The 24,817-nt window shown below is 34.2% G+C and overlaps 3 protein-coding genes across 3 annotated transcripts; all 3 read left to right on the top strand.

Annotated features, from left to right (window-relative positions):
• Positions 1–390: 390 nt before the first annotated feature.
• On the top strand, positions 391–1,806 carry LOC136969026 (tigger transposable element-derived protein 1-like). The gene has a single exon (XM_067263096.1). The coding sequence runs from the start codon at positions 391–393 to the stop codon at positions 1,804–1,806; it is 1,416 nt and encodes a 471-aa protein (XP_067119197.1).
• A 3,606-nt stretch (positions 1,807–5,412) lies between these two features.
• On the top strand, positions 5,413–7,749 carry LOC136969027 (uncharacterized). The gene is made up of 4 exons (XM_067263097.1): positions 5,413–5,528; positions 6,561–6,657; positions 6,727–6,812; positions 7,603–7,749. The coding sequence occupies exons 1-4, from the start codon at positions 5,451–5,453 to the stop codon at positions 7,747–7,749; spliced, it is 408 nt and encodes a 135-aa protein (XP_067119198.1). The 5' UTR covers positions 5,413–5,450.
• A 9,030-nt stretch (positions 7,750–16,779) lies between these two features.
• On the top strand, positions 16,780–20,498 carry LOC136969028 (uncharacterized). The gene is made up of 6 exons (XM_067263099.1): positions 16,780–16,903; positions 18,222–18,318; positions 18,410–18,495; positions 19,465–19,569; positions 20,209–20,265; positions 20,340–20,498. The coding sequence occupies exons 1-6, from the start codon at positions 16,829–16,831 to the stop codon at positions 20,496–20,498; spliced, it is 579 nt and encodes a 192-aa protein (XP_067119200.1). The 5' UTR covers positions 16,780–16,828.
• Positions 20,499–24,817: the final 4,319 nt, after the last annotated feature.

Below are 24,817 nucleotides of genomic sequence, written 5' to 3' on the forward strand. Positions count from 1 at the left end.
CTTTTGTATACATATAACTGACAAGATTAAGGTTCAAATTATGAAACTCGATCCCGAACGGTCCCTTGACGGTCGGACACACAAAAAGAACGGATAGCGCCTAACTAAAGCGCGGTTTACAATGACGAATATGATTAACCTTAACACGACAGACAGTTACGAGACAGTCATTGTTTCGCATGCACATTAACTTACGCTGTGCTATATTTTTTGGATTAGCATCCTTTTCTTTTGATTTATTATCCCTTAAACATGGGTCCCAAGAAGTATAAAAGTGAAAGTGGTCAAGTGAAAAGGAAAACAGTGAGAACAACAATCGAACTGAAAAAAGAAATCATTGCTAAACACGAAAATGGAGTGCGTGTTTCGGATCTTGCTGTCCAATATTCTATGGCTAAGTCGACGATATCGACTATTTTAAAGAATAAAGAAACAATAAAAAGAGCTAATGTTGCAAAAGGAGTGACTACGTTGACAAAGCAAAGGCCTCAGATACTTGAAGAAATGGAGAAGTTGCTACTTATTTTTATAAATGAGAAACAGTTACGAGGTGATAGCATTAGTGAGACATTTATTTGTGAAAAGGCGCTAGAAATCTATGTCGATTTAGTGAAGAAAACCCCTGGTACAAGTACGAGTGCTTTTGTATTCAAGGCTAGTAGAGGGTGGTTTGAAAATTTTAAGAACCGAAGTGGAATACATAACGTAGTAAGGCATGGAGAGGGAGCTAGTTCAGACAAGGAAGGGGCTGAGAAATTTGTCGCCGAGTTTAGTAAACTTATGATGGAAGAAGGTTATGCACCTCAACAGGTGTTCAATGCAGACGAAACTGGGCTATTTTGGAAGAAAATGCCGAAGAGAACCTATATTACAAAGGAAGAAAAAGCACTACCAGGGCACAAGCCAATGAAAGATAGGCTTACTCTTTTGCTGTGTGGTAACGCAAGTGGAGATTTTAAGGTTAAGCCATTGTTGGTTTATCACTCCGACAATCCAAGGGTGTTCAAAAGGAACAATATTATGAAGAGTAAATTGCCTGTTATGTGGCGTGCTAATTCAAAGGCCTGGGTGACTCGGCAATTTTTTGTTGAGTGGGTGCATGAAGTTTTTGCACCAAGTGTGAAAGAATATTTGCAAGAAAAGAACTTGCCAATAAAATGCCTTCTCCTATTAGATAATGCTCCTGCTCACCCTCCAGGCTTGGAGGAGGATTTAGTCGAAGAATTCGACTTTATTCGGGTTAAATATCTGCCACCTAACACAACCGCTTTGCTACAACCAATGGATCAACAGGTCATTTCTAATTTCAAGAAATTGTACACTAAATCCTTGTTTCGGAAGTGTTTTGAAGTCACTAATGACACTCGGTTAACTTTGAAAGAATTTTGGAAAAATCATTTCCATATTCTTAATTGCGTTCATCTTATTGACAATGCATGGAACCAAGTGACATACCGTACCATGAATTCAGCATGGAGGAAACTCTGGCCCGACTGTGTACCAGAGCGAGATTTTGAGGGCTTTAATGAAGAAATTGTGGATGACATTGTTTCTATTGGACAAAGCATAGGCTTGGAGGTCGACAATGAGGATATTGAAGAGCTCGTGGAAGACCACAGTACCGAGCTTACTACAGAAGAGTTGGAGCACCTTCAAAATGAGCAACAAAGGATTTTGGCTGAGGATATGTCTTCGGGAGAGGAGGAAGGGAAGGAGGATATCCCAAGTTCAGTGATTAAAGAAATTTGTGCTAAGTGGGGGATGTGCAAGCTTTTGTTGAAAAATCTCATCCTGATACCATGGTAGCCAATAGGGCTGTACACCTTTTCAATGAAAATGTCATGTCTCATTTCCGTAAAATTCTGCAAAAAAGGCAGAAGCAACAGACAATGGATAAGTTTTTAATTAAAGATTTACCTGCCCAAAAGCGACAGAAAAGGGAAGCAACCCCCGAAGTTCCATTACCAGATGTTTTTATGGAAGGGGATTCCCCTTCTCGGCAGTAACTCCCGCTCTTCCTCCTCACACCTCCATCCACTTACGCCATCATATCGCAATCAAAAAGGTAAGTTTTCGTATGTTAAAATGACTTCTTTAATGTTTTTACTATTTATTGAGAGTTATATATGTGTTATTTACTGCTTGCCTAAAAACTAAATATCATTTATACTCTAATCTGTTATGTTACTAGCGAATCAACTGGGGATTGGAACGCATTAATCCATTTTACATTATTTGTAATGGGAAAAAATGATTTGGAGTCCGAACATATTGGTACTCGAACCTCTTTCTGGAACGGATTATGTTCGAGTACCAAGGTACCACTGTAATTACTGTCGCGGGTTATTTAAGATGGCGGCGGGACTCGATTCAATTACTTTTTCATTTCAGGTCTTAATTATAGAGTGTTATTTTAATGTAATTTTAAATAGTGTATGTTTATTATAATTAACAAATCTATATAGGAATAATATATATTAATTACTGGCTGTATTTAAAAAATAAAAAATGGGACAAAAATATAATAGAAAAAGATATGCTTATACAATACCAAAATGTTATACACCTATTTTACTTTTAATACAAGATTTATTTAAATAATAATTAAGATAAACAGCATAAATTGGTAATACAAAAAAAATTATATTATATATTATTTATTTATACATTTAAATATTATTCATTTCTATTATTCGTTTATACATTTTACATTATACAATGCTAAAATTTTATGTACATCTTGCATTGCAAGAATTGTAATTAGCGTGTGCAAAAAAAGTTAATTTTTTATTTTCTGGGTTAGGCATAAGGGGTGGCTTTCAGTGACTTGCAAACAGGACCTTTTAGATGCAGTATTCAACAAATGAACAACTTTTATTGATATATATATCAATAAATATCGTTCATTTGTTGGACACTCTATTCAAAAGGTCCTGTTTGCAAGTCAGTGAAAGCAACCCCTTATGCCTAACCCAGAAAATAAAAGGAATACAGAAAAATAGGTAATATAAAAAATGAATACGCGCATAGTTCATATGTGTTTTACAAGCGATTTTTTATATCGTCTATTGAAATGTGTACTATTGTACATGTGAGATTTCAGACAGGGTCCAAATACCTCGCAAAACCTAAGAGAAATAGAAAAATTTCTTTAGAAAAAGGACTGTGTAACATCAATATGTCGTGAAGGTACGAAATAAACAACGTAAGTCGCAGGTGTGACTCGATCATAGGTGTTAAATGTCAAACAGAAAGATTGAACTTCGACTTGGACGCTTGTATCAACGACAAAATTTATATAAAACGCAAAAACAGCATGGCCGGGGAGAAGAAAAAACAATCGCGTGATGGTCATAAAAATGTTTAGGTGACAGGTGAAAAAAATATTAGGATACAATATAAGAGAGGAAGTTTCAAAGTTCGATCAACATCGAAGCAGAGACACCATCTCTTTAGTCTGATCCTAGTAACATCCCTCCATTGGAGCGGCGAGGTGGTGTATAAATAAAACGAAGCGATTATTAGAATTAACCGCGTGTTGTATCTCGGCCGTTTGTAAGCGAAATTTTATGATTTCAAATTTAAATGATTACTTCGTGCAATGTAACGGCAGGATATATAAAGCAAATTAATGCAATTTTTATATTTTCACAGATATACAGTATATGCTTGACTACAGTTACATCCTCGTTTTCCTCGTTTTCTCTACTATCTAACAGAATAAAATACTCGTTGGTGTAATAAAAAATGAAATTTTTATATTTTCTGTAATTTGATTTGTAAATGCAAAAATTACACTTAAAAAACATCAACTCACTATAAATAATTTTATTTATTGACATCAGATTTGTTAAATTTTACGGGATTGTATTATTTTCAACCTCAGTATAGTAAAGCTTGTTTTTTCTAGCAAAAATAAAAGACTCGCTAGTCCTCAACTGTCAAAAAGAAGAAACTACTAATCGCTTTATTACAGTACTTTGTTTTCAAAAATTCCCTCTATCAGCTGAGAGTAAAATGGCTAACAAATTGTTTACTTCCACTTAGAGAAATGTGATGATGTCATAAAACTTTATAAAAACATTAAAAATACCAATGGAAAAATTTAAATTATTTCCGATCAAATTTCAGTTTTTTGGAAGTTATTCGCTTTAAAACAACGCGACTATAAGCGAAGAAGCACGCGCGCCGCCGCTGCGGCTATTTTTAGTAACAGCGACTGGCGGGAAATTTGAAAATTGGAATACGAGATCACTCGCGCCATAGTGCCGACTCGACACCAATAATTAAATAAAAATAACGGAACGCTTTATCTCTGTCTATATCTATCCTACCTTATGTGCCACGTCTGAACGGGAAGTGAAGGTCTCAAGTTTGATGAGTTGCGTTATTGGTCATCCAGTACGCATCCCAGCAGTATGCAAGAACCGATCGAAAATGTCAGTGTGATGGCTTCCACAGCAGGAATGATCTTTTCATGAAGGGATCATCGAAAAACTGAAGTAATAAAGAAGTCACGTGGAGTTGAGACAGGGTAGTGGCCATCTACTCAACTCCACGTTTTTATCTGTAGTAAGTAAAGCCCTGGATATAAAAGTAATGGCATGTAGTCTGTGAAGACTAAAGACGACAATCTACGCTCTGGATCTGAGATAAAATCCGGACAGGTTGATAACCCCAGCAATTATTCGAGGGGTGGATTATAGTTCATACTTTTCATCGCTTAATGAATGCAGTAAAACATGTAAATGCAATACAGTATATCTCAATATAATTACTTTTCCATACATAATTTCTAATTACAGCAACTTTAGAAACACAAAGTTTATATTCAATATTTTATGCAAATTTTTAGAACACGTATAAACGAGCAAGACCCGTAATTAAACAAAGCGCTAAATAACGTTGATCCTATATACAACAGTGGCTTTTATCTAGCATTTGACCAGAAAATGGCGGCCTGTTAACACGTGACACGTTCTCGACCAATCGTAGATAGCAATTGTTGATAAAATCCCTATCCGCGTCATATATACATTTTTACAGAGGCAACAATTACAATTAGTTTGTATTTGCTTTTTTAAATTTAAAGTTTAAATATGTAAATCTAGTTCAGCAGTCCAAGGTCCCCCTAAGGCTTCGGGCCCTTATGTGATGGCATACCTCGCATATCCCTATTTATGTCGCTGCCTACAAAATTTATAAAATATTTTCTTATTTTCCTATTTTTTATATCGATTATGTCAATTATTTTAATCTTTTCAGAACAATCAAAAAAGCAAATTTTCAAAATATTTTTACGTCGACACAAGCGCCCCTTACGTCTTCCGGAACAATTAAAAAATCGATTTGGTAAATATCGATTGCGCAGTCCACGTGGCGACTGTTTGTTAAAAGTTCGTAGACACGCGTTTTCTAGAAAAGAATTAATTTGCGATTTAATTGAAAAAATGGCGTACATGAAAACTTGCTGCTATTGTTTCAAAAACACTAAAGATGGATCCCTGGCCTGCGCTGTCTTTTATATGGTAAGTTTTATCCATTGTTTTCTACTTAATTGTTTTCTGTGACGTTTCACGCATGTTTATACATAAAAATAGTCATTATTTTAATTCATGCTTATTTTATATGTAGTTGCCTACATGATTACTGTGTCCGTTCAGTTTAAATTAGTGTTATCCTCTGTTATAAGGTGACTGTAAATTTTACGTTTTACCTTATTATTTTATGGTAAATTTTATAGTTTTAAATATCAAAAACTGGTATTTTATATTTCAAACGTAAGCATTTCATGTACCAAATGATGCTTTGAATAATAAATAGAACGCATTAGTACAATTAACATAAATAATTCTGCATTTAAACTTAATATTTATGTATATATTAATGCCGTGTTGTTTTGCGGAATATTCTGACGTACATCCTTAACACTTAATTAAGTGTATTGAATTAAATATAAAAGTAGGAAGCTAGTACGTCTTTGTGCATAATGTCTTTCTATCGTTACAAAATTGATTTTATAAGTGTTATCTAACTTTTGGCTTACCCGTGATGCTATTATATCACGTCATTAATTGTCCGAAAATTTTAGCAATATAAGCATCAACAAAAATTTATTTAAAATTTATTTTCGATTTTCTAAAAGGAAAAATTTTAAATTATTCATTTATGTCATACATTGACTGGTATTTACTTTAACGTTATAGTAGAAACTCGATTATCCCAGATGATTTTCAAATAAATTAATAAAAACGTGTAGCATCGTACACACCACAAAGTATAATATATAGAGACCAAACTCTCCACCTAACTGGAAATTAGTACGTCATCTGTCGATTGTAGCGCCGCGAAACTAGGTCGCGAATACGCAACATTACGAATTACGCATACATTATCCGAAAGATCCCGGGTCCCATTATTTATGCTCTTCCTAGACTGGCATGTCAATAAACTTAATATTTGTTTACATAAATGTATTCCTAAGTGTTATATATTTATTTATAAAAAGTTATTCACTATATTGTAGTTTATTTTCATTTAATATCGTTGTTTCTTTATAGGTTATTTGTATGATAAATACGGCTTTATACATGTACGCATTGAACAACAAGGAAGCTTTGCACTACACAACTGATATGTTTAACATGGAAAAACACTGTAAACAATTGATTACATTAGTCGACTCTTATTAATTTATATTAATTAAACTTTAATTTTAATTTCTAGCTGTAAGGAAGATGTATATGTGTTACTTGGCAGAAACAATAATTGTGTTCCTGTGCAGCGTTGCACTTGCAGTTGGTGTGAAACAAGTAAGTTGTGTTATTCGTTTTTACATTCAAAATTATTTCGACTACGCTATGTAAATAATGGGATTTTTTCCTCTGGTGTTATTCGAAGTAAGACGCATAACTACGTAATTTTACTGGCCTAAAGCAGCTAGGGAGACTGTAAAATTAGTCTGCTAACATTACAGAAAGATATTGCCAAAAGATCCACAGTGAGAGAACTAGAGGACCTACTTCTGAATGAAAACCGTATGAAACAGTTTGAAAATATCGCAAAGGCATGGAAATACAAACTGTATTAATCCCTAGTGTCTCCGTAACGGTACCCCGGTATTAATAAAACATTTAAAAAATTAATTTGTACCGTACACGGCTTTATTTTAGCAATACCCTTTCCAAATATTCTGTATAATATTTTACTGTATGCTTCTTAAACAACGTCTATTTATCAGATATCATGCAGAATACTAAAAAGAAAAATTGTTAAAACTAATGATAACTTCTTATGTCGTACAAAATTATAAATGGTGTCCCATGAGGAACCTTAGGAGTCGAGTTAATCTTTGTTTATTCTTTTACATGACGCTGTCTAAGGAGGAACCAATTAAGTTATTTTGATGGGGGAGGAAATTCTCAGGCTGAGAAGTTGCATTCAGAACTCTGTATGCAATTGGTGGTAAGTGTGAATCCATCCTGCAACTTTTTACCGATTGAGAGTCTCTCCCCACCATCAAAATAACTATATAACATGGCAATTTAATTAATTTAATCCATATGTTATGTCTAATCAGCAGAAAATATTTCTTTTGTGTAGGATAATCGCCACCTTTTTCTGCCTTGGATATGCTGCGTGTTCCTCGAGTGTTTCGGTTTAGTTGCCATCATGATTTTTATTATATATTCAATTATAGTTCGGGGAGTAAGTGATTATTCTTCATTGTTTAGTAAAATTAATTACTAATTGGTAAAATCTTATTTTAAACCTTTAAAATTTACAGTTTCAGCTTGTCTTTATACTTACGCTTTTCTTTGTGCTTACTGGATTTCTATTTCTGGTAAGTAGAAAGCTTCAGAGTTAAATGTACGGGGCTAGTTGTTGTCTGTTGTAACATGGCTCTATACGGAATATGATGTCATTTTACAGGTATACATGCTCCTGTGTGTTCTATCGCAGTATCAATTGCTGGCTAACGGTATACTTCCGGTGGCTTACAGAATCGCAAACAAATCAAGCAGCTACGATATAGAAAATGGAATTTCATACGTCACTCCAAGTTACGGAATGCCTCACGAAATCAGTCCGTACGGAATGCCCGTTGCTGTTGCCGTGTATCAAACCGATTCACACGATAAATCTATTTCAACTAATGCTTGAGCTGTGTGTAACGCATGCCAGTCGATAAATGCTTATGTGTAAAAAATGCGGCATTCGATACTGTAAAAAAAACAAAAAACTTACTTTTCTTGCGTGTGTGTAATTTCGATATTGCGCTACATTTGCTTGCCTTGAAATTTGCACAAAAGCGAGTGTGGCGCTAAAATGAAGTGTTTGAAACAGTGAATACTATGTAAAGTAATGGGCTTTACACGCGTTTGAAGTTTTGCAAGTCACGTGATTTTCTGATGACAATGGGTAGCGCTATATCGGGATTTGACTGTATATTGATTCATATATAGTAACAGTTAAAGGTTAAACAGAATGCACATCGGAACACGAAGAGATTATCGCACTTTTCTGACTTGTCTCGAGTTGTGTGTTGAGAGCGGCGAGTGAATGATCTTCCTCACGTCAATGACTTGGTATCACGTGATATTCTCAACACCTTGTTGTATACGATAATGTTAATGAATTGTAATATGTTGCTTTTGCTGTTATTTTATTAAAAATCAAAGCTTTTAAATCGACTTAATATTTTAATATTTATAAAATTTTAAAATATAATAAATATAAAAAATATGTGAATTATTTTTTAAAAACAATAAAATCTAAAACTTTCAGATTTTCTTTTATTTCTCTATAATTAATTCGAATTAATAATTGTTAAATCGATTGTTTAGAAAGACCAATAGGAATTGTTAATATATATTTTTTTGTCAGTGTCACGAGAAAAATTGAGAGTGGCTCAACAATCAATTAACCATTTTTTGTGTTTCCGATACTATTGTAAATACGTGTTAATTAACTCTATAACAATACGTTTTAGTTAGATTAATACTGTCGAGGCTGACCCTCACTAATCTCGTGGTCGGTAGAAGGGCGCGTGACTCGAAATCAGAACAAAATAAGGACCACCCCTCGCTTTTTCTGCTTCTCTTTTTTACTCTACGGTGTTTTCCCTTTGTTCCAATGGCCGAAATTTATTAACTTTGTCAAAAAAATACGGAAAACCCCTTCGTCCAGAAATACAGTAAAACCTGTTCAAAACGGAACTTTAATAAAATAGAAACCTGCCTAAAAAGGGAAGAATTCTTCGAAACGCGAAGGTTTTCGTGTTTTAAAAAAAAACCTGTTTAAAACGGAAACCTGTCAAACTGGAAAAAAGTATTCGTTACCGTGAGAGTCCGGTTTACGCAGGTTTTACTCTACCCAGCTGAGCTGAGTTGGAGTGCGTTGGAACAAAGCCTATTTTCGAAATTAAATTGGAACAGAAACCTGCCAAAACAGAAAAAATAATAATAATTCGATAGCGTGTCATTCCAGTTTATACAGGTTTTACTGTATTAGTTACAATAGAATTAAATTTTTATCGTTTGTGAACGTCGATAGAATTAAGTATTTCTTCTAATCGTTTGTCGACATTACGGGCAAAATACAAGGCGGTCCAAAAATCTTACAATTAATACATTTGCTTACATAATAAGACAATAATTTACTATTTGGTATTGTTAAGTGACTTTTGGGTATACTTATGTGTTTATATACATACAAATAAATTACCAATAGACTCGTTTATTGAGCTGAATTTTGGAATTTCTATACGTCAGCTTAAATTCGTGTTGAAAAGTTAATTATTGATTAACAATTATCGTGCCTATTGTAAAATGTTAAACAAGCGCATTGAAGTGTATTTTTATCGAACATTCCGAGGTATTTTGCTGTTTGTCACATACGCGAAATATTTATCTGTTCCTCCGCGTGCAAGAATTCTTATATCCAATTCTGAATACAAGAATTCTTGCACGTGGATGTGACTATTTTAGTATTACGTCAGCAGTTTATGGTGCGAGAATGCTGAGGATGGGGGAGGAAGGTCGAGTCTTTGATGATAAGGAGAGAACCCACGACCAACTGTCCGATAGTTTTATTCACTTGCCTCTGGCGGGTACTTTAATTTATTGTGTTTAATTAGAAGTTATTTTTTATATAACTTTCAATACATCTTAAGTAAGAGATTCCGTTCTATGATAATAGCATAGAACAAAAGCCGAGTTGGACGAACATGTATCTTTGTTATTATTAGTGTTATAATAATTGCTAATTTTACAGTGAAAGTTTTAATGGGGTTTTAATAAGTGAAGCATGGGAAATGGATCAATTATTTTACGATCAGCTTTAGAGCCGTATTCACAACCAAGAATCAACAGTTAGAAGTTAAGCAATAAGGCGTTTAGGTACTAGAAATGGATGATAATTGGCTAACTTCTAATACTAACTCTTGATACTTGGTTTAAATAAAGGGTGGCAAGTTTAGTTCTGTTAATTTTGAAAAATTTAAGAGAATTTGACAAAATAATCTTACGCAAATCAATTTTTAATAATCGTTTACATCGATATAAGCGCCTCTTACGTCTATAGAGCTAATTAACAAATCGATTACCTAAATATCAATCATAAGGCCCATTTGACGATTGTTCGCGCAAGTTTACAGTTTCGCACGTCTCGAGAAGTATTTTCTGATTTAATTCAAAAATGGCGTACATGAAAACTTGCTTTTATTTTAGTAACACTAAAGACGGATCCTTGGCCACTGCAATCTGTTACATGGTGAGTTTCACCCATCATTTATTAATTAAATAATAATTGAACCTCCCTATTTTAATTTCGTTCCTCTGTTGTAGTTGTTTTCTTTAAGTTTCTTGTATTATTTTGTTCCATTTTACGTTATTTCAATTAAATTTTAACTGTCAACGGTTGGAATTTCGCTCGAACCCTTTGTACATTTTGATGTAAGTACATAATGCTTTGCCATATACCAGGGGAAAAATGCTCCTTGAGGGATTAACTCTTTCCGCCCTGGAGGTTAGTGATATAAAGCAGAAAGAGATTATAATTGAATAGTTTTTATGGATTATTAAACTTCCCATTATGGGCACTAAGAGGGCCTCTTTTAGTAGGCCCATTATGGGTTCGGCCAGGCCCACAATGGGGCGACCGGGTGGTGAGGGACGGGGCCCGACATATCCGAACGGACCACCCCCCGAAAAATTCCTGGGATTATTCGACCCGTTCGGATTCGATCCCGGGTCCCCCAGAGCGGTAGGCTGCCACCTTTACCGCTCGGCCATCCGGCCGTCTATCACAGGGTTACAAGGGTTTGGGTGTTTACAAGTGTTACCCAATACTAAAATCACAACAGTGACGCGTTACACCTTCACCAGCCCCAGGCAAATTTGAAGTAAGGTGCTTCATGTACAGTGTTGATTTCAGATGTTTTTCTTCGGGAGAGTTTTTTAGGGAAAAATTTTCTTATAAAAGATTAGATTTGGGGTCCCCTTGGGGTTCATTAACATTTTTATTTGTTCAGTCACTCGGGCTGTACAGTGTCCTTTACGAATCTTAGGATAGGGCACTGCTCAATGTGGTTCACATTCTGAAGGGGATGTTGAATGATCATTCAACACCCCCTTCAGAATCTGTGATGCTTCTCTCACGCAGTACACTAACCTTCAGGATTAACATATTTTCAACCTGTCGTCGATAAACCACACATATTAAGTGTCTACACAAATAAAATTGAGTTTGTTTTCGTCGATCGAAGTGCCAAAAGTGCCTTAGTAGGAAGTTTTGGCACTATTTTTTACGGAAATGCTATGAAATATTATCATAGCAGAATTGGTTACATTTGGATTGCTAAATATTTCTTGAATAAGATTACTTGATATTTAAACATGGACAATACAACCGATTGTTGTCATATAGAGCGTGTTTATTAGCCATTATAGTATTACCATTAGTATTTAATTGTTACATCGTGCCATTATCGAGTGCAGTCGATTATCGAAACTCAAATATAACAAAAGTTTTGGCCATCATGAAATGGGAACTGACTGTAATTTTCAAATTACAGACCTATACATTCCCACTGTCCGTCTTCTGTTGTAGATAAATCCTTATGTATAATCGGAGACGAGTTGATAATAATAATAATAATCAGCGCAGAGCCCAAACGGTTAGAAGTTGAAAGTTGAAATTTGGTACACAGTTACAGGATGTCACGAGAACTCACGCTAAAAAGGATTTTTCGAAATTCCCCCCCCCACGGGGGAGAGGGACAGGATTAAGTCTTAACACTTCCATCGTTGATGGAAGTGTAAAGAGAAAGCGACGTGCAAGACGCAGATGCAGTTTTTTCGTTTTTGCGGGAAATCGAACATATTTTTAGACCTATCTAAAAATTTCGTAATTAGTCTGGAAACAGGGAGGACCTAATTCTTGCATTCTGTGAAAACGGGTAAGGTTGACTATAACGTAATAATCTTAATCTTCGCTATCGTTACTTTTGTCAGAGCAACGCCGGGCCTACCTGCTAGTATATATATATATTTATTTATTTATCTACAACAGAAGACGGACGGTGGGACGGTATATATATATATACCGGTTATTTATTATTATTTATTAATTCGGTATTATAGACTGAAACGTACTGTACGTTCACACAACGATCCTGTATTGTACTAACGGAAAAATGCGATCTGCCAAGGAGTGCCTCACGTGAGGACTTTCTATGAGTAAGAGGGCTCCTATTACGGGTACAACACGTACAGAAATCCGAGTTTGTGGGGTGCGAACCAGCGACCGACTATAATTTTAGGGATTTTTATCTATTGGGCCACAAATGGGATGGAATTTTAACAGGTTTTAGTTTTAGTAGACTGAAACTCGCCAGTGTGTAGATGTAGCAAATTAGAGTGACTAACCACAATCGATGAGTGATCGAAAGTAAATCGTGTTTGTATAAGTGTAGATCTACACATAATAACACAATAATATCGTCATATTGTTTCTCAAACGAAAAAAATCGGTTCAATATTTTTAATTTAAGAATTAATTTCTTATTGATAATACAGTCAACGAGCAACTATTTTTGTTACATCACCACAATGCTCTCAATTTTAGTAGTGTCTTGCCCCTGTACATCATACTTTTCCTGTTAACAACACAGTCGTGCCGCACGGTCGTCTATACAAGAGAAAATTTTCGAATTGAAATAAACGTAACTTCCGGTTTCCACCGGAAACTTTTATACAATTAATCGGAAACTCCTGTTCCTACGATTTCCATATCTGGTCTCGGTTTTTTGTCTATTTTACTTTTCTCTCGAGATTAAAGAAGGACAGATAGATAGATGTACTCCTTGAAGGAAAACCCAGAGAGGGCCCAAATTTAGATTTCGATATTATTACCACAGTAATGAGTTTATAAAAGATTGGTTCGGGTTCCCTATTGGTGGGGGATCTAGGCAATCTCCGTTTTTGCCCACATGGTAAAGTCCCTCTGGTAACAGCTGAATGCGGAATGACAATTTTAAGCGAACACTTGAACACAGTGAAAAATGATGAGCTTCATTACACGGATAAAGGATTAAAAACTATAAAAGGGGGACAACTCTTAGTGTTCACTGAAGTACGACTGAGATGCAGGGGTAAAACTCTGGATGCAGGCTGAGGATGAATGAGGGGCGAGGAGAAGAAAGTAAAGTAAACTACGATTCAACAGATAAAGTAGTCAATTTACAAATCTTATTAGTCAGTAATCTCTCTCCATTGTTTTTCGGATGAAACATTTTCAATGGGTTCTATAGCTAAAATATAGATCCTCTGTTTTTGGTCTGTTCGTCTGTCCTTCCTTAATCTCGACAACCGAATAACATAAATGAAAATTAAGAGAAAAATGAAAGCATTAGTGATATTACGCCCCGATTAACTAAACAAGAACGTAAAGACTGGACCGGAAGTCACGTTATTTCAATTCAAAAATTTAGTTGGTTTGTATTAGAAGTATGATTTACAGGGGCAAGACACTAAAATCGAGAATTTAAAAAATTGCAGCCAGCATTTTGAGGATTTTTAATTTTCCGTTGTTTTTCAGACTTTATTTTGATTTAACTTTTTTTTTAGTTTATTTGTGTGACGTATGTAAGCGTGTACAGTTACGTATTGACTGACGAAGAAACTGTGATTTCTGCAGCCGAAAGGATTAAGATTGGAGAAGATTGTGAGAAATTTTTCCAATTTTTAAAAGTTATTTTAGTAAAGTTACAATCAAACCTTAGTCATTAACTTTTAATTTCATTTTAATTTTTAGCTGTAAGGTCGATTTGCATATTCCATTTGGTAGTGACGGTGATTGCGTTCCTGTGCAGTTTTATTCTTGCGTATGGAGTGAAAAATGTAAGTCATTCGTTCGCATGTTTTGTGATGAAGTTTATACAGAATGCATATCCTGGCGGTAATTTTAAAATTTCCTATAAGTGTCCGGTTGTCTGCCTGTCCTTCCTTAATCTCGATAACGTAGTTAGATACGTGAAAATCGAGACCAGGCACGGGAAGCTTACAGACGAAAACCACGATTAACTACGTACCAACTTCCGGTCTAGAAGAAAATCACGTGGTTTTTTAAATTAAAATACGATTAAAATAAACTAATTGCTTGCCTAATGAGTAATTAAAGTTTATCTTTTGTATAGGATAAGCGCCATCTTTTTTTGCCTTGGATGTGTTGCGCGTGTCTCGAAAGTGTCTGCTTGTTTTCCTTCGTCATTTTCGTGTCCTATAGAATTTCCACTTCAAAAGTAAGTACATAATTCTCATTAGTGATGAGTTCATTCGATACACTCAACCACCCCTTTTTTTGTATGTTTTTAAACCTTAAATTAAAGCTAAATCGCCCAGGTAAATGTAAAACTCTCTTAATATGTATGACGTGTGAAGCGATTACAGCATCATTTTAGTGTTAAAATGTAGAAAAATTCATTCCAGTGCTTCGCACGACACCATTTACCAGTTTATAAATACTTATTTTAATTATTTATAAATTTATAGTTCGATGCTATATTAATACTTATCGTGGCGATTGTGCTGTTTATATTCATGTTCGTGGTGAGTATTTACAAAATTCAATAGTCTTTGTATTTATCTATGATTTAACGAAGGAATAAATGATGAATTTTGCCGTTTTACAGGTGTATATGCTGGTATGCGTTCTGTCACAATACCATTTGCTGGCTAACAGACTGGCACCTAAAACCTTTGTAATAGCTAACAGAGTCAATACCTACGAAATGGATTACAGAGTGGCAAACGTGACTCGAAATCACGGAGAAAATAATAAAGTCCATCCCTATTGAATGCTTTTTATTGCCACGTATTCCAAATAATTCTTCATTCATGTTTCACCCGCGAGCACATTTGTTACGAAATACAATAGTCTAAAGCTTTGTTAATGCTTTATAGTATATATGTAATTATACAATTGTTGATTTTTATTATTTTTAAACAATTATATTATGCTGTGTGTTGGTGAGTACGGTAAGATTTTGCAGTGTTTTCTAGATGATTAATGTACCCAAATGTTGGCACAAGAGAAAGAGCAGCAAGAGTGAGGCTTTCCCTCTGTTTTTTCAGTGTGCAGAGCGGTAACTAGTCTAAACTTTACCCCGTCCTTCTAGCGCTGAAACAATGCGTTAGAAAGGCTACATCATGACATTTTTGGCTGTTATAGGCTGCTACTCCCTCGCTTCACCCCGTACGTGTCATCACGATTCGGAATTTCAGACGGTTGAGTTGAAGAGTAGATAACACGTGTAGGTCTGTTCGTGTGTTATATGCTTATATATCGTTACTATAAATATAAAATCGTCATTATAAACCAGAAAATAAGAAATAAAATGTATCAGGATGCACACCAGAGCAGGAAGAAGTTCTCATATCTTTCTATATTTGCTCATTTGTTCGTGTTTATAGTGTTTATCAAAGTAATTTAAAATCACTTATAAAATAATTATGATATTATATAAATAAAAAGTTATTATTACTATTATAACATATGCAAATGTTTCATTTTTTTAATTACTTAAATTTCAGTATTATTCTTCATGGAATGTTAATTCTATGGATTGCAGTGACATTGTGAAATTGTACTTGCAACTGGGTCTGGTATTGCCTCACACCGGAGTCTTCCTCCGGTGTGAGGCATAACAGAGGCAAAGAGAAGAAAGTTCGGCCAAAGTCCAAAAAGAAGGATCTCTAAGTGGCACGAAGAGCTTATTTTAAGTAGAAACTCGCAACCTTCCAACACATGTCTAGTACAACATGTAACGTTTGGTAACCTTCATTGCATTACTTTATTTTCTACACCTAATTGATTTTATGAAATCCAAAATGGATCGTGCGCCTCAGTGGTCGAGTGGATAAACCACCGAATTTGTCGTGGGTTCGCTAGTCACGTGGAGTTTTCCCACAAAAGGTCTTGTCGGGAGGCATACCCTCGACAGATCGCTCACGTGACGCATTGCCATAAAAAGTAAATTAAATATTAAGATGTATTTATCGAAACTTTTCGCATTGAACGCTGCAATGATCATACATTATAGGCCAATTGAAAAATTCAGAACTTCCTAACTGTCACTTGTAAATAAACTTAAACAAACCAGTTTGAAATAACTGTTTTCATCGATATAGGCGCCCCCTTGCATCTGTAAAAGTAATTAAAAATTCGATATTCTAAACATCGATTTCACGTTCCACTTGATGATTGTTTACTAAAGTTTACAGTTACACATCTCTCGTGCTGAACTATTTCACGATTTAACCCAAAAATGGTGTACATGGAAAGATGCTGCAAGTTCAAAAACACCAAAGATGGATCTATGGCTTGTGCTGTTTTTTACATGGTACGTTTCATCTATTGCCTTGTATACAATTTCTCTCTGTTACGTGGTTTTGATATAGTATTATATAAACTAATGCCATTTTGTTTTGTAAACTTTTCCGGTGTATTATTTGAGTATTTAGTTATAATTTTGTGCATAAAATCTAGCTTAAATAAAGTTTGCAATGTTATATCCCTCAAGTTCCGTTTCATGACTCTGAGAGCCCCAGGATCGCATCTGAGCATAGAACCCGTAGAACTTTTCATAGTGATTTATTTCGGATACATGGAGTCCCGACTCTCTCAGTTTCACTTATTGTGAACCGAACACATAATGGGTGTTGTGGAAAGGCTCTCTTAATGCCCACGGGCGAGTCAAAAATTGGAAAAATAACTTCAGTCTCTAGTGGAATTGGTCCTAAATCCAGTGACGCGTTATAGCTTCATGGGGCCCAGGCGAATTTTAATTAGGGAGCCTGTCTAGTGCTAACTTCAGACGTTTTTCTCCGAGGGAACATTTTGGGGAAATATTTTCTTACAGTAGATTGGTTTGAAGCCCTCGGATGGTGGAGACACGAGAAATTGCCGTTTTTGCTCATAGGATAACGCGCTACTGCCTAAATCGAGCATCCAAAATATCGGACGATTCTCGAGGCCACTGATAAGCAATACAGTTTAATATCGTATGTGTATGTACTGTGCTGTAGACGCCCATTGTAATCCGTTTCTGTACGTACATATCTAAATGCAGTAAAATACAGTGTAATGCATTAATTAATTAAGGTATTTTATGAACAAAGATTTACAGACACGCGCGAGTATAAACCATATTGAAAGGGCGCAAAACGTGTGCTGAGGGGAGGGAGTGTTTACAATCTTCGTGCTGAAACTGATTTTATTTATTATTAATTCAATTTAAACCTTATAAAATTAATATTCGAATGATAATACTAGCCTTAAACTCCTCAAAATGCGAGTTTTGTCTTCTTCCGACTCATAGGTAAACATGAACAAACTAACCAGTCGTACAGAGCGTGTTTATTGCCCATTACAATATTAAATTTAACAGTTCTGCTGTACCCGCCACTAGCTAGCACAATCAATTGTTAAAACTCGAAAATTATTTTAATTTAATGTATTTCTGCTATGTAGGGATGATCTGCCGAGAAGGGGTGCCTCCCGAGAACATTTTTATAGAAAATTGGCCCGTATTTGGGTACTAGACACGTGACGAAAACCCGAAAAACTCCACTCATTAGCCTGTCGTCCGGCACTCTCATAAAGCATTAATTTTCCATTATATTTTAGATCTTATTTTGATAAAACTTCTTTCTTTACAGCTTATGTGTTTAACGTATACAAGTTTATACGGTTACATATTGAGTGACGAAGAAGCTTTGATTTCGGCAGCTGAAATGATTAAGATTGGAGAAGATTGTAAGAAAAATGATTCTAACTCTTTAAAGTTATTTTAGTAAATAAGTAACCACACTAAATTATAATTACTTCATTTAATTTTAATTTTTAGCTGCAAAGACTATCTTCATATGCCATTTGACAGAAACAGTAATTGTCTTCTTGTGCAGTCTTTTGCTTGCATGTGGAGTGAAAAATGTAAGTCATTCATTTGCAATTTTAAGTGTTTCTGCATTTTTCCTAATTTTTATAGAATTTAGAAACGTTTTAGAAAGTTTCATAAAAAAAAATGTAAATGCTAATAACGAATAAAATCTTCATTAAGTCCGACCCTACTAGAGATACACGTAACTCTTTGTATCTCCCCTTCCCTTTGACCTTTAACCACCAAAATTTAACAGCACCAATCCCCCTAATATACAAACCTCCCTGCAAAATTTCAAAATTTTTCGACAAAAGGCACAGGAGTTATTAAGCTTCAAATCTGATGCACAGATTCCTCCCTTCTACTACCATTTACAACATACAGTGGAAAAATCACAACTTTTCCTGGTCTTGAGTTCAAAAATACAAAAATTTTGGGTGTTATACAATCCCTGTTTTATATAACAGCCGGGAAAGTAAAAAAAATAAACAAACAAACAAAGGCCGACGAAACAGCATTAAATCAATAGAGGACACTATAGGATGGTTGTTATGTGTATGACCTTGTGTTAATTTGTCCGCCCTGGAAAAGTTGTAAGCCTACAAGTATTTTCCTCAAAATATAAGTAGTTTTTTAATGATAAAATATCATAACATACAGCGCCATACACACGTAGTTTTAAATGTTGCCGGGAAAGTTAAGCAACTCGTTGTTGGATTTATATTTTTATTTGATTTTATGACGTCAAATTTGAACCATCGTAAAAGTCGTTTTTTTATTTTATTTAAATGTACAGTCAAACCTTTAAACAGCGACCACCGATGGTACCGTAACACACGGAGGTGGCCACGGTTTGTAGGTTATTTTGCATGCATTTTAAAAATAAATATTCCCGAAAGATGGCCACCGTTTAGACGTGGCCGTCGGTGAGAGGTTCCACTGTATTTACTTCTCTTTATTTAATGCAAATTTTTTTCGCTTAACGAGTAAAAATATTTATTTATTTATTTATTTTTGTGCAGAATCAACGCCGCCATTTTTTACCTTGGATATGCTGCGTGTGCCTGGAATGTTTGTGTTTATTTGCATTCTTCATTTTCATGATCTACACAATTTTAACTACAGGAGTAAGTATTTTTTATCGAGAGGTGGCTTCATTCTAACGAAAATAATCGATAATTCGAGTGATTTATTGGTCTTTTTTTCCTTCGTTTAAACCTTAAAATGTGGCGAGGTTACAAAATTTAAAATTTGGAAACTAATTATCTTTTTTGGGCCATTTCGAGAAACACTGTTATACTGTCAGGCGCTATACAGATGAGTCAAAAGTCTATTGAACCCCTTCAATTCGAAAGTAGGCTACTTAATATATAATTCTGTCAACGTAGTTATGTAGGAAGCGGTGTATGGAGATTAGGAAGATTTTTTGTTGGCCCCGAAAATGGTTTTCAAGGTCACTTACATTGTAACTACGAGGACAAATAAAGTAAAAGTCCAATAACAGTCAAAGTATACAGTAAAATCTGCATAAACTGGAATGCAATTTTTTCCGTTTAGGCAGGTTTCCGTTTTATCCACTCTGGACAGGTTTTAATGTTGTTTAAAACTGTTTTCTGAATTCTTCAACCCCCTTTATTGGACGTGTGACGTACGGTGCGATTACAGCATCATTTTAGTGTTAAATAACAGAATATTCGGGTGAAACCATCTAAATAATGTTATTTACCAGTTCATAAATGCTTATTTTAATTATTTCTATTTTATAGTTCGATGCCGTATTATTACTTATTGCTGTGATTGTGCTGACTGTATTTATATTTGAGGTGAGTACAAACAATAGAAGAAGGTGTCAATGCTTCTTGAAGAAATTAATAATCAATTTTACGTCGAATTACAGATATACATGCTGATGTGTGTTTCATCACAATACCAATTGCTAGCCGATAGATCGTCACCTGGTAATTATACAACTGGCACAATCAATGCGTACGAAATGGATCCGAACGTGGCAAATTTGTCTCGTTTTCAAATGCCTAATGAAGCCTTTACGTATTGAACGTTTTCTTCTGTTACAATACACCCTCCTCTTACAAATTTAACTCTGTTTTTACGTATTATTAATTAATATTCTTCAAATCAGCTTCAAGATCCTTTACAAACGTTCGAATAACTTTATATTTTGTTTTTAAAGAATTTATATACAATTGTATTGTATCATCACAATTTGGTACTTGAAATTTATAAATGACATGTGAGTAATTACTGAATTTTTATGTTTTAAATATAGCGGAGAAAGGAAATGTGTTAAATGATTCAATGGTTTATCACCATTACTCTTTCTTGGGTGTGTCAGTGATGTTATTTTTAATGCTTTTACACCATAAAATCGAACATGAGTTTATCATTAATGTTTATAAATTAAATATTAATATATGTATATTAGAATACCTATCAGGATGCCCATCACAGCATAAAGACATTCTTATATTTTTCTATTAATATAACGTACTGTAACAGCTTTTTTAGCTGAAGCTTATTTAAGTGAATTAATGTTTTGGTGTTTGTATTTATTGTCGAATATATTATTCATTCTAAAGTTGATAATAGAAAATAAATGTAAAGTGAGTTTTTATTATATATTTAAAATAATAATTTGCTTGTTTCTTTTTAATAATGCTGTTTAAATTTTGTTCGAATTGTTAAATTGTTTGAGTAGGGGTGTCCCAAATTTATTTGTATTCCAGACGTTCTAGTGTTTATGAACCGCATATTGTGTCTAAAATCAGATGTTTCTTTTAAAACATCGAGGAGAAAACGGAATTGATGAAAATAACCTAACAATTATGAGCCATATTGGGCACATCTGCCTTAATTTTTTGACGTCTCCGTTTATATTCATTACTTCTTCTACCATATCTAATTTCTTCCACGTGGTCTCACGAAATACTATATATTAAATTTACTGAAAAATCTTAAAATAAAACTCTTTATTTTCTACATTTTCCATTTTTAAAGTGTACTAAATATTCCTACAAGAAATCAGATGCACCAACGACGTACGATGGAATTTTCTGCAACTACAATTGGCTAGCAGGAATTGTTGACATCACAAAAATAACTTTTATATTATTAATGATGATAAATAAATAAAATTGTGTATGGCGCCATCTGTTATGAAATTTTATTATTAAAACTTTCCATACTTTTAATTATTATAAAATGACATAACGCATAATTTTGAGGAGAGAGATAAGTGTTACAAGGAAAAACAACAATGCTAACAACAAGTAAAAGCAACAGAAGTTAAATTATATAATAATCTATTTTAAGAATTAAAAAATTAAATAATAAGGCATATTTCAAGAAAACTTTAACAAACGTTACGTAACGCTAGGGTCACAACTATTGGGTAACAGATGGTTTCTGAAGTGATGCGTAGAGAACCGTACTACTTTATACACCTAATTAATAAAATAATGTAGGGTTTTGTACCGCATGCTGCGTATTATTCCTTAGTACAATTAAGAGTGTTAGTCGAGAATATGCGTTACGTAATTTACGGGTGGGTATGTTAACTAAGAATTACATAATTTTTGGACGATCCTTCATTATGCAAACATTTCTCAGGTATTTTAAAAAAATTTTTTAATATTTTATGATACAGAATGAAAGTTTTTGAGTTCAGTTGTGAACCGGAAATATGAAGTTGAAATATTTAAATTCGATCTAAACATCATTTGCATATAAACAAGTGAATTCGAAATATTTGTTTACATCGCTATGGGCGCCCCTTACGTCTGTATAATCAATTAGAAAATCGATAAACTGAACATCAATTTGATCCCCCACATTGTGATTGTTCGCTGAAGTTCACAGTTACAGAACTCTCGCGAGGAACTATTTTACGATTTAATTCAAAAATGGTATACATTGACACGTTTGTCTTTTATTTTAAAAACACTAAAGATGGATCCTTAGCTACTGCAGTCTTTTATATGGTACGTTTTTTTTATTATCTTCTACAGAAATTTTCTCTGTGTCGTGATTAGTATTATATGAACCACCTGACTTCATCTAATTCATATTTTATATTTATTAATCTAGTAATAATTGAACCGATTCATTTTAATTTTGTTCTTCTATATGTGTTTTCTTTAAACTTTATACATTAAGTTAATTTATTCCGTTTTATGCAATACGAATTTAATTTTAACTGTCAACAGACAGTACCTAATGACACTTCGTATAGTTAAAAAGAAAGAAGTGATTGAATAAGGCAATGCAACACGAGTGCAACCTGCCAGGGGGGTGCCATTCTGGAGGACCGTCAGTGGAAAACTTGCTCCCATTTAAATGGGAAACATGCCGGGGTACTTGGAGCACGTCTCCTACCTTTTCGTCTCGGTTGCTCTTTTCCTAACTCCAATAGGGCCCCAAACAACAGAAAATTCGTGACTTCTAGCTTATTCTGCAAATATAAACGATATTTGTCCATTGACCTATGCAACTTCGTGGTATGTTGGCCAAAATCTCATTTTTTGTTTTCAAGGCTAAGTTTGCCCCCAGTGCAACTAGAGTTACCTTCTGGAAGTACCGACGTTGAATCATAGAATTTGAAGCTTCTTGCCTAATGGACGATGCTCCTTTTCATAATCTACAGGCGCCAAAGAAAACTAGACACTTGAAGTAAATTCGGAAAACTCCACAGAACATTGGTGAGGTGCGAACCCACGATCAGCTACCAGTGTTTAGTAATTTTGTTCAACTGACAAATACTACAGAGAATATTTTTATAGTATCACAGATAACTCTGGGTTTAAAAGTTATCTAAATATAAATATTTATGTTACAGTCAGAACTCGTTTTTAGTTAGAACGCGTTTTAACTAGTTGAAACTAGTTTATACTGAATGTCTTTGTTAAAAACCCGTTTTGTCTAGTTAAAACTAGAATTTACTGCTAGTCAAAAATGAATTTGAGTTAAAACTAGTTGAAGTGATAAGTACAATGTTACATTACTCTAAGTGTGGTAATCTCCAGCTTAGAAATTTTCGTCATAAATCGAGTTGTTCCTAAATCGAACATTCAAAATAACGGTGATTATAGGGAATGGTTTTCAAGGCCGCCTAAAAACAAATATCGCATCAATTATTGTGTGTACACATCATTATAAAATATAGCCAGTCTGTTTACGTGTACTCACGTCAAACTAACATTTAATATTTTAATTAATGAGTATCGCATTCTATTAATGAAGATCCAGAAGGCACGCAATTCCTCATTCAGGTTATAAGGAATCAAAAATCCTCAGGAGGGCAAAATGACACGTGCCCAACTTTATAGGCAAATAGGTCAAAAATCTGTTTCAAACATCTTAATTTATTTATTTTATTATATATATTTATATACACTGTAAAACAAATAAACTCCGAAACTTCACCTAGCCAGGTGGTTGGTGGGGCGCGAACCTGCGACCAAGTGTTTAGTGCTTTTATCAATGGATAAAAGTGTAATAATTGGCCACCGGTGTGCCTTATTATTAATTATATTACATGAACTTTTGATCTGGACCAAAATCTCGTGATTTTTTGAGTAAAAATGGCAGGCCAGCATTGAGAAGATGTCAAAATAAAAATAATTGGTCGTTTTAAATTTTATTATGATTTAATTTCTATTTTTATAGGTTATGTGTGTGGCGATTGTAAGTGTACACATTTACTTATTGAACGACGAAGAAGCTTTGACTTCGTCAGCTGAAGAGTTTAGAATTAGTGAAAAATGTAAGAAAGTATTTTCATTGTTTCTTTAACTGTTCTATAAATAATCACAATTACTCATTAATTTATTATTTTAATTTCAAATTTTCAGCTGCAAGAGCGTTGTCCATATGTCACTTGACAGAAGCAATTATTGTGTTGTTATGTAGTATAATCCTTCTATATGGAGTGAAAGAAGCAAGTAGAATATTCACTTTATAAGTTTATATTTTTTTTTATATTTCTCACTATTGTCCTTAGTGTACTGCAGATAAAATCACTGCACGCGTTCGTACTTAGTGAATGCCTGATGACGTACCCAGAAATGATTCCACGTCACATATTACAAGCATTCACTCCCCCATTAAAAAACATGGCACCGCAAACTCGATTTTAGTTTTTTTATCTTTAAGGCTAGATCAACATAAATGGCCGCCCCAATTAACTAGAAACTACTGTGTTTTGTACACAAGCATTGTATGAAACACAGTAATGTACATTAAACATGACAATTTAATTTCTTTTATCTGCACTTTTTTGTATAATGAGTAAAAATATTATTATTATTATTTATATAGAATAAACGCCGCCTTTTCTTGCCTTGGATGTGTTTCGTGTTT

The sequence above is a fragment of the Centruroides vittatus genome, unplaced genomic scaffold, assembly GCF_030686945.1.
Source record: "Centruroides vittatus isolate TY-2023 unplaced genomic scaffold, ASM3068694v2 contig_1695, whole genome shotgun sequence".
NCBI classification, from domain to species: domain Eukaryota; kingdom Metazoa; phylum Arthropoda; class Arachnida; order Scorpiones; family Buthidae; genus Centruroides; species Centruroides vittatus.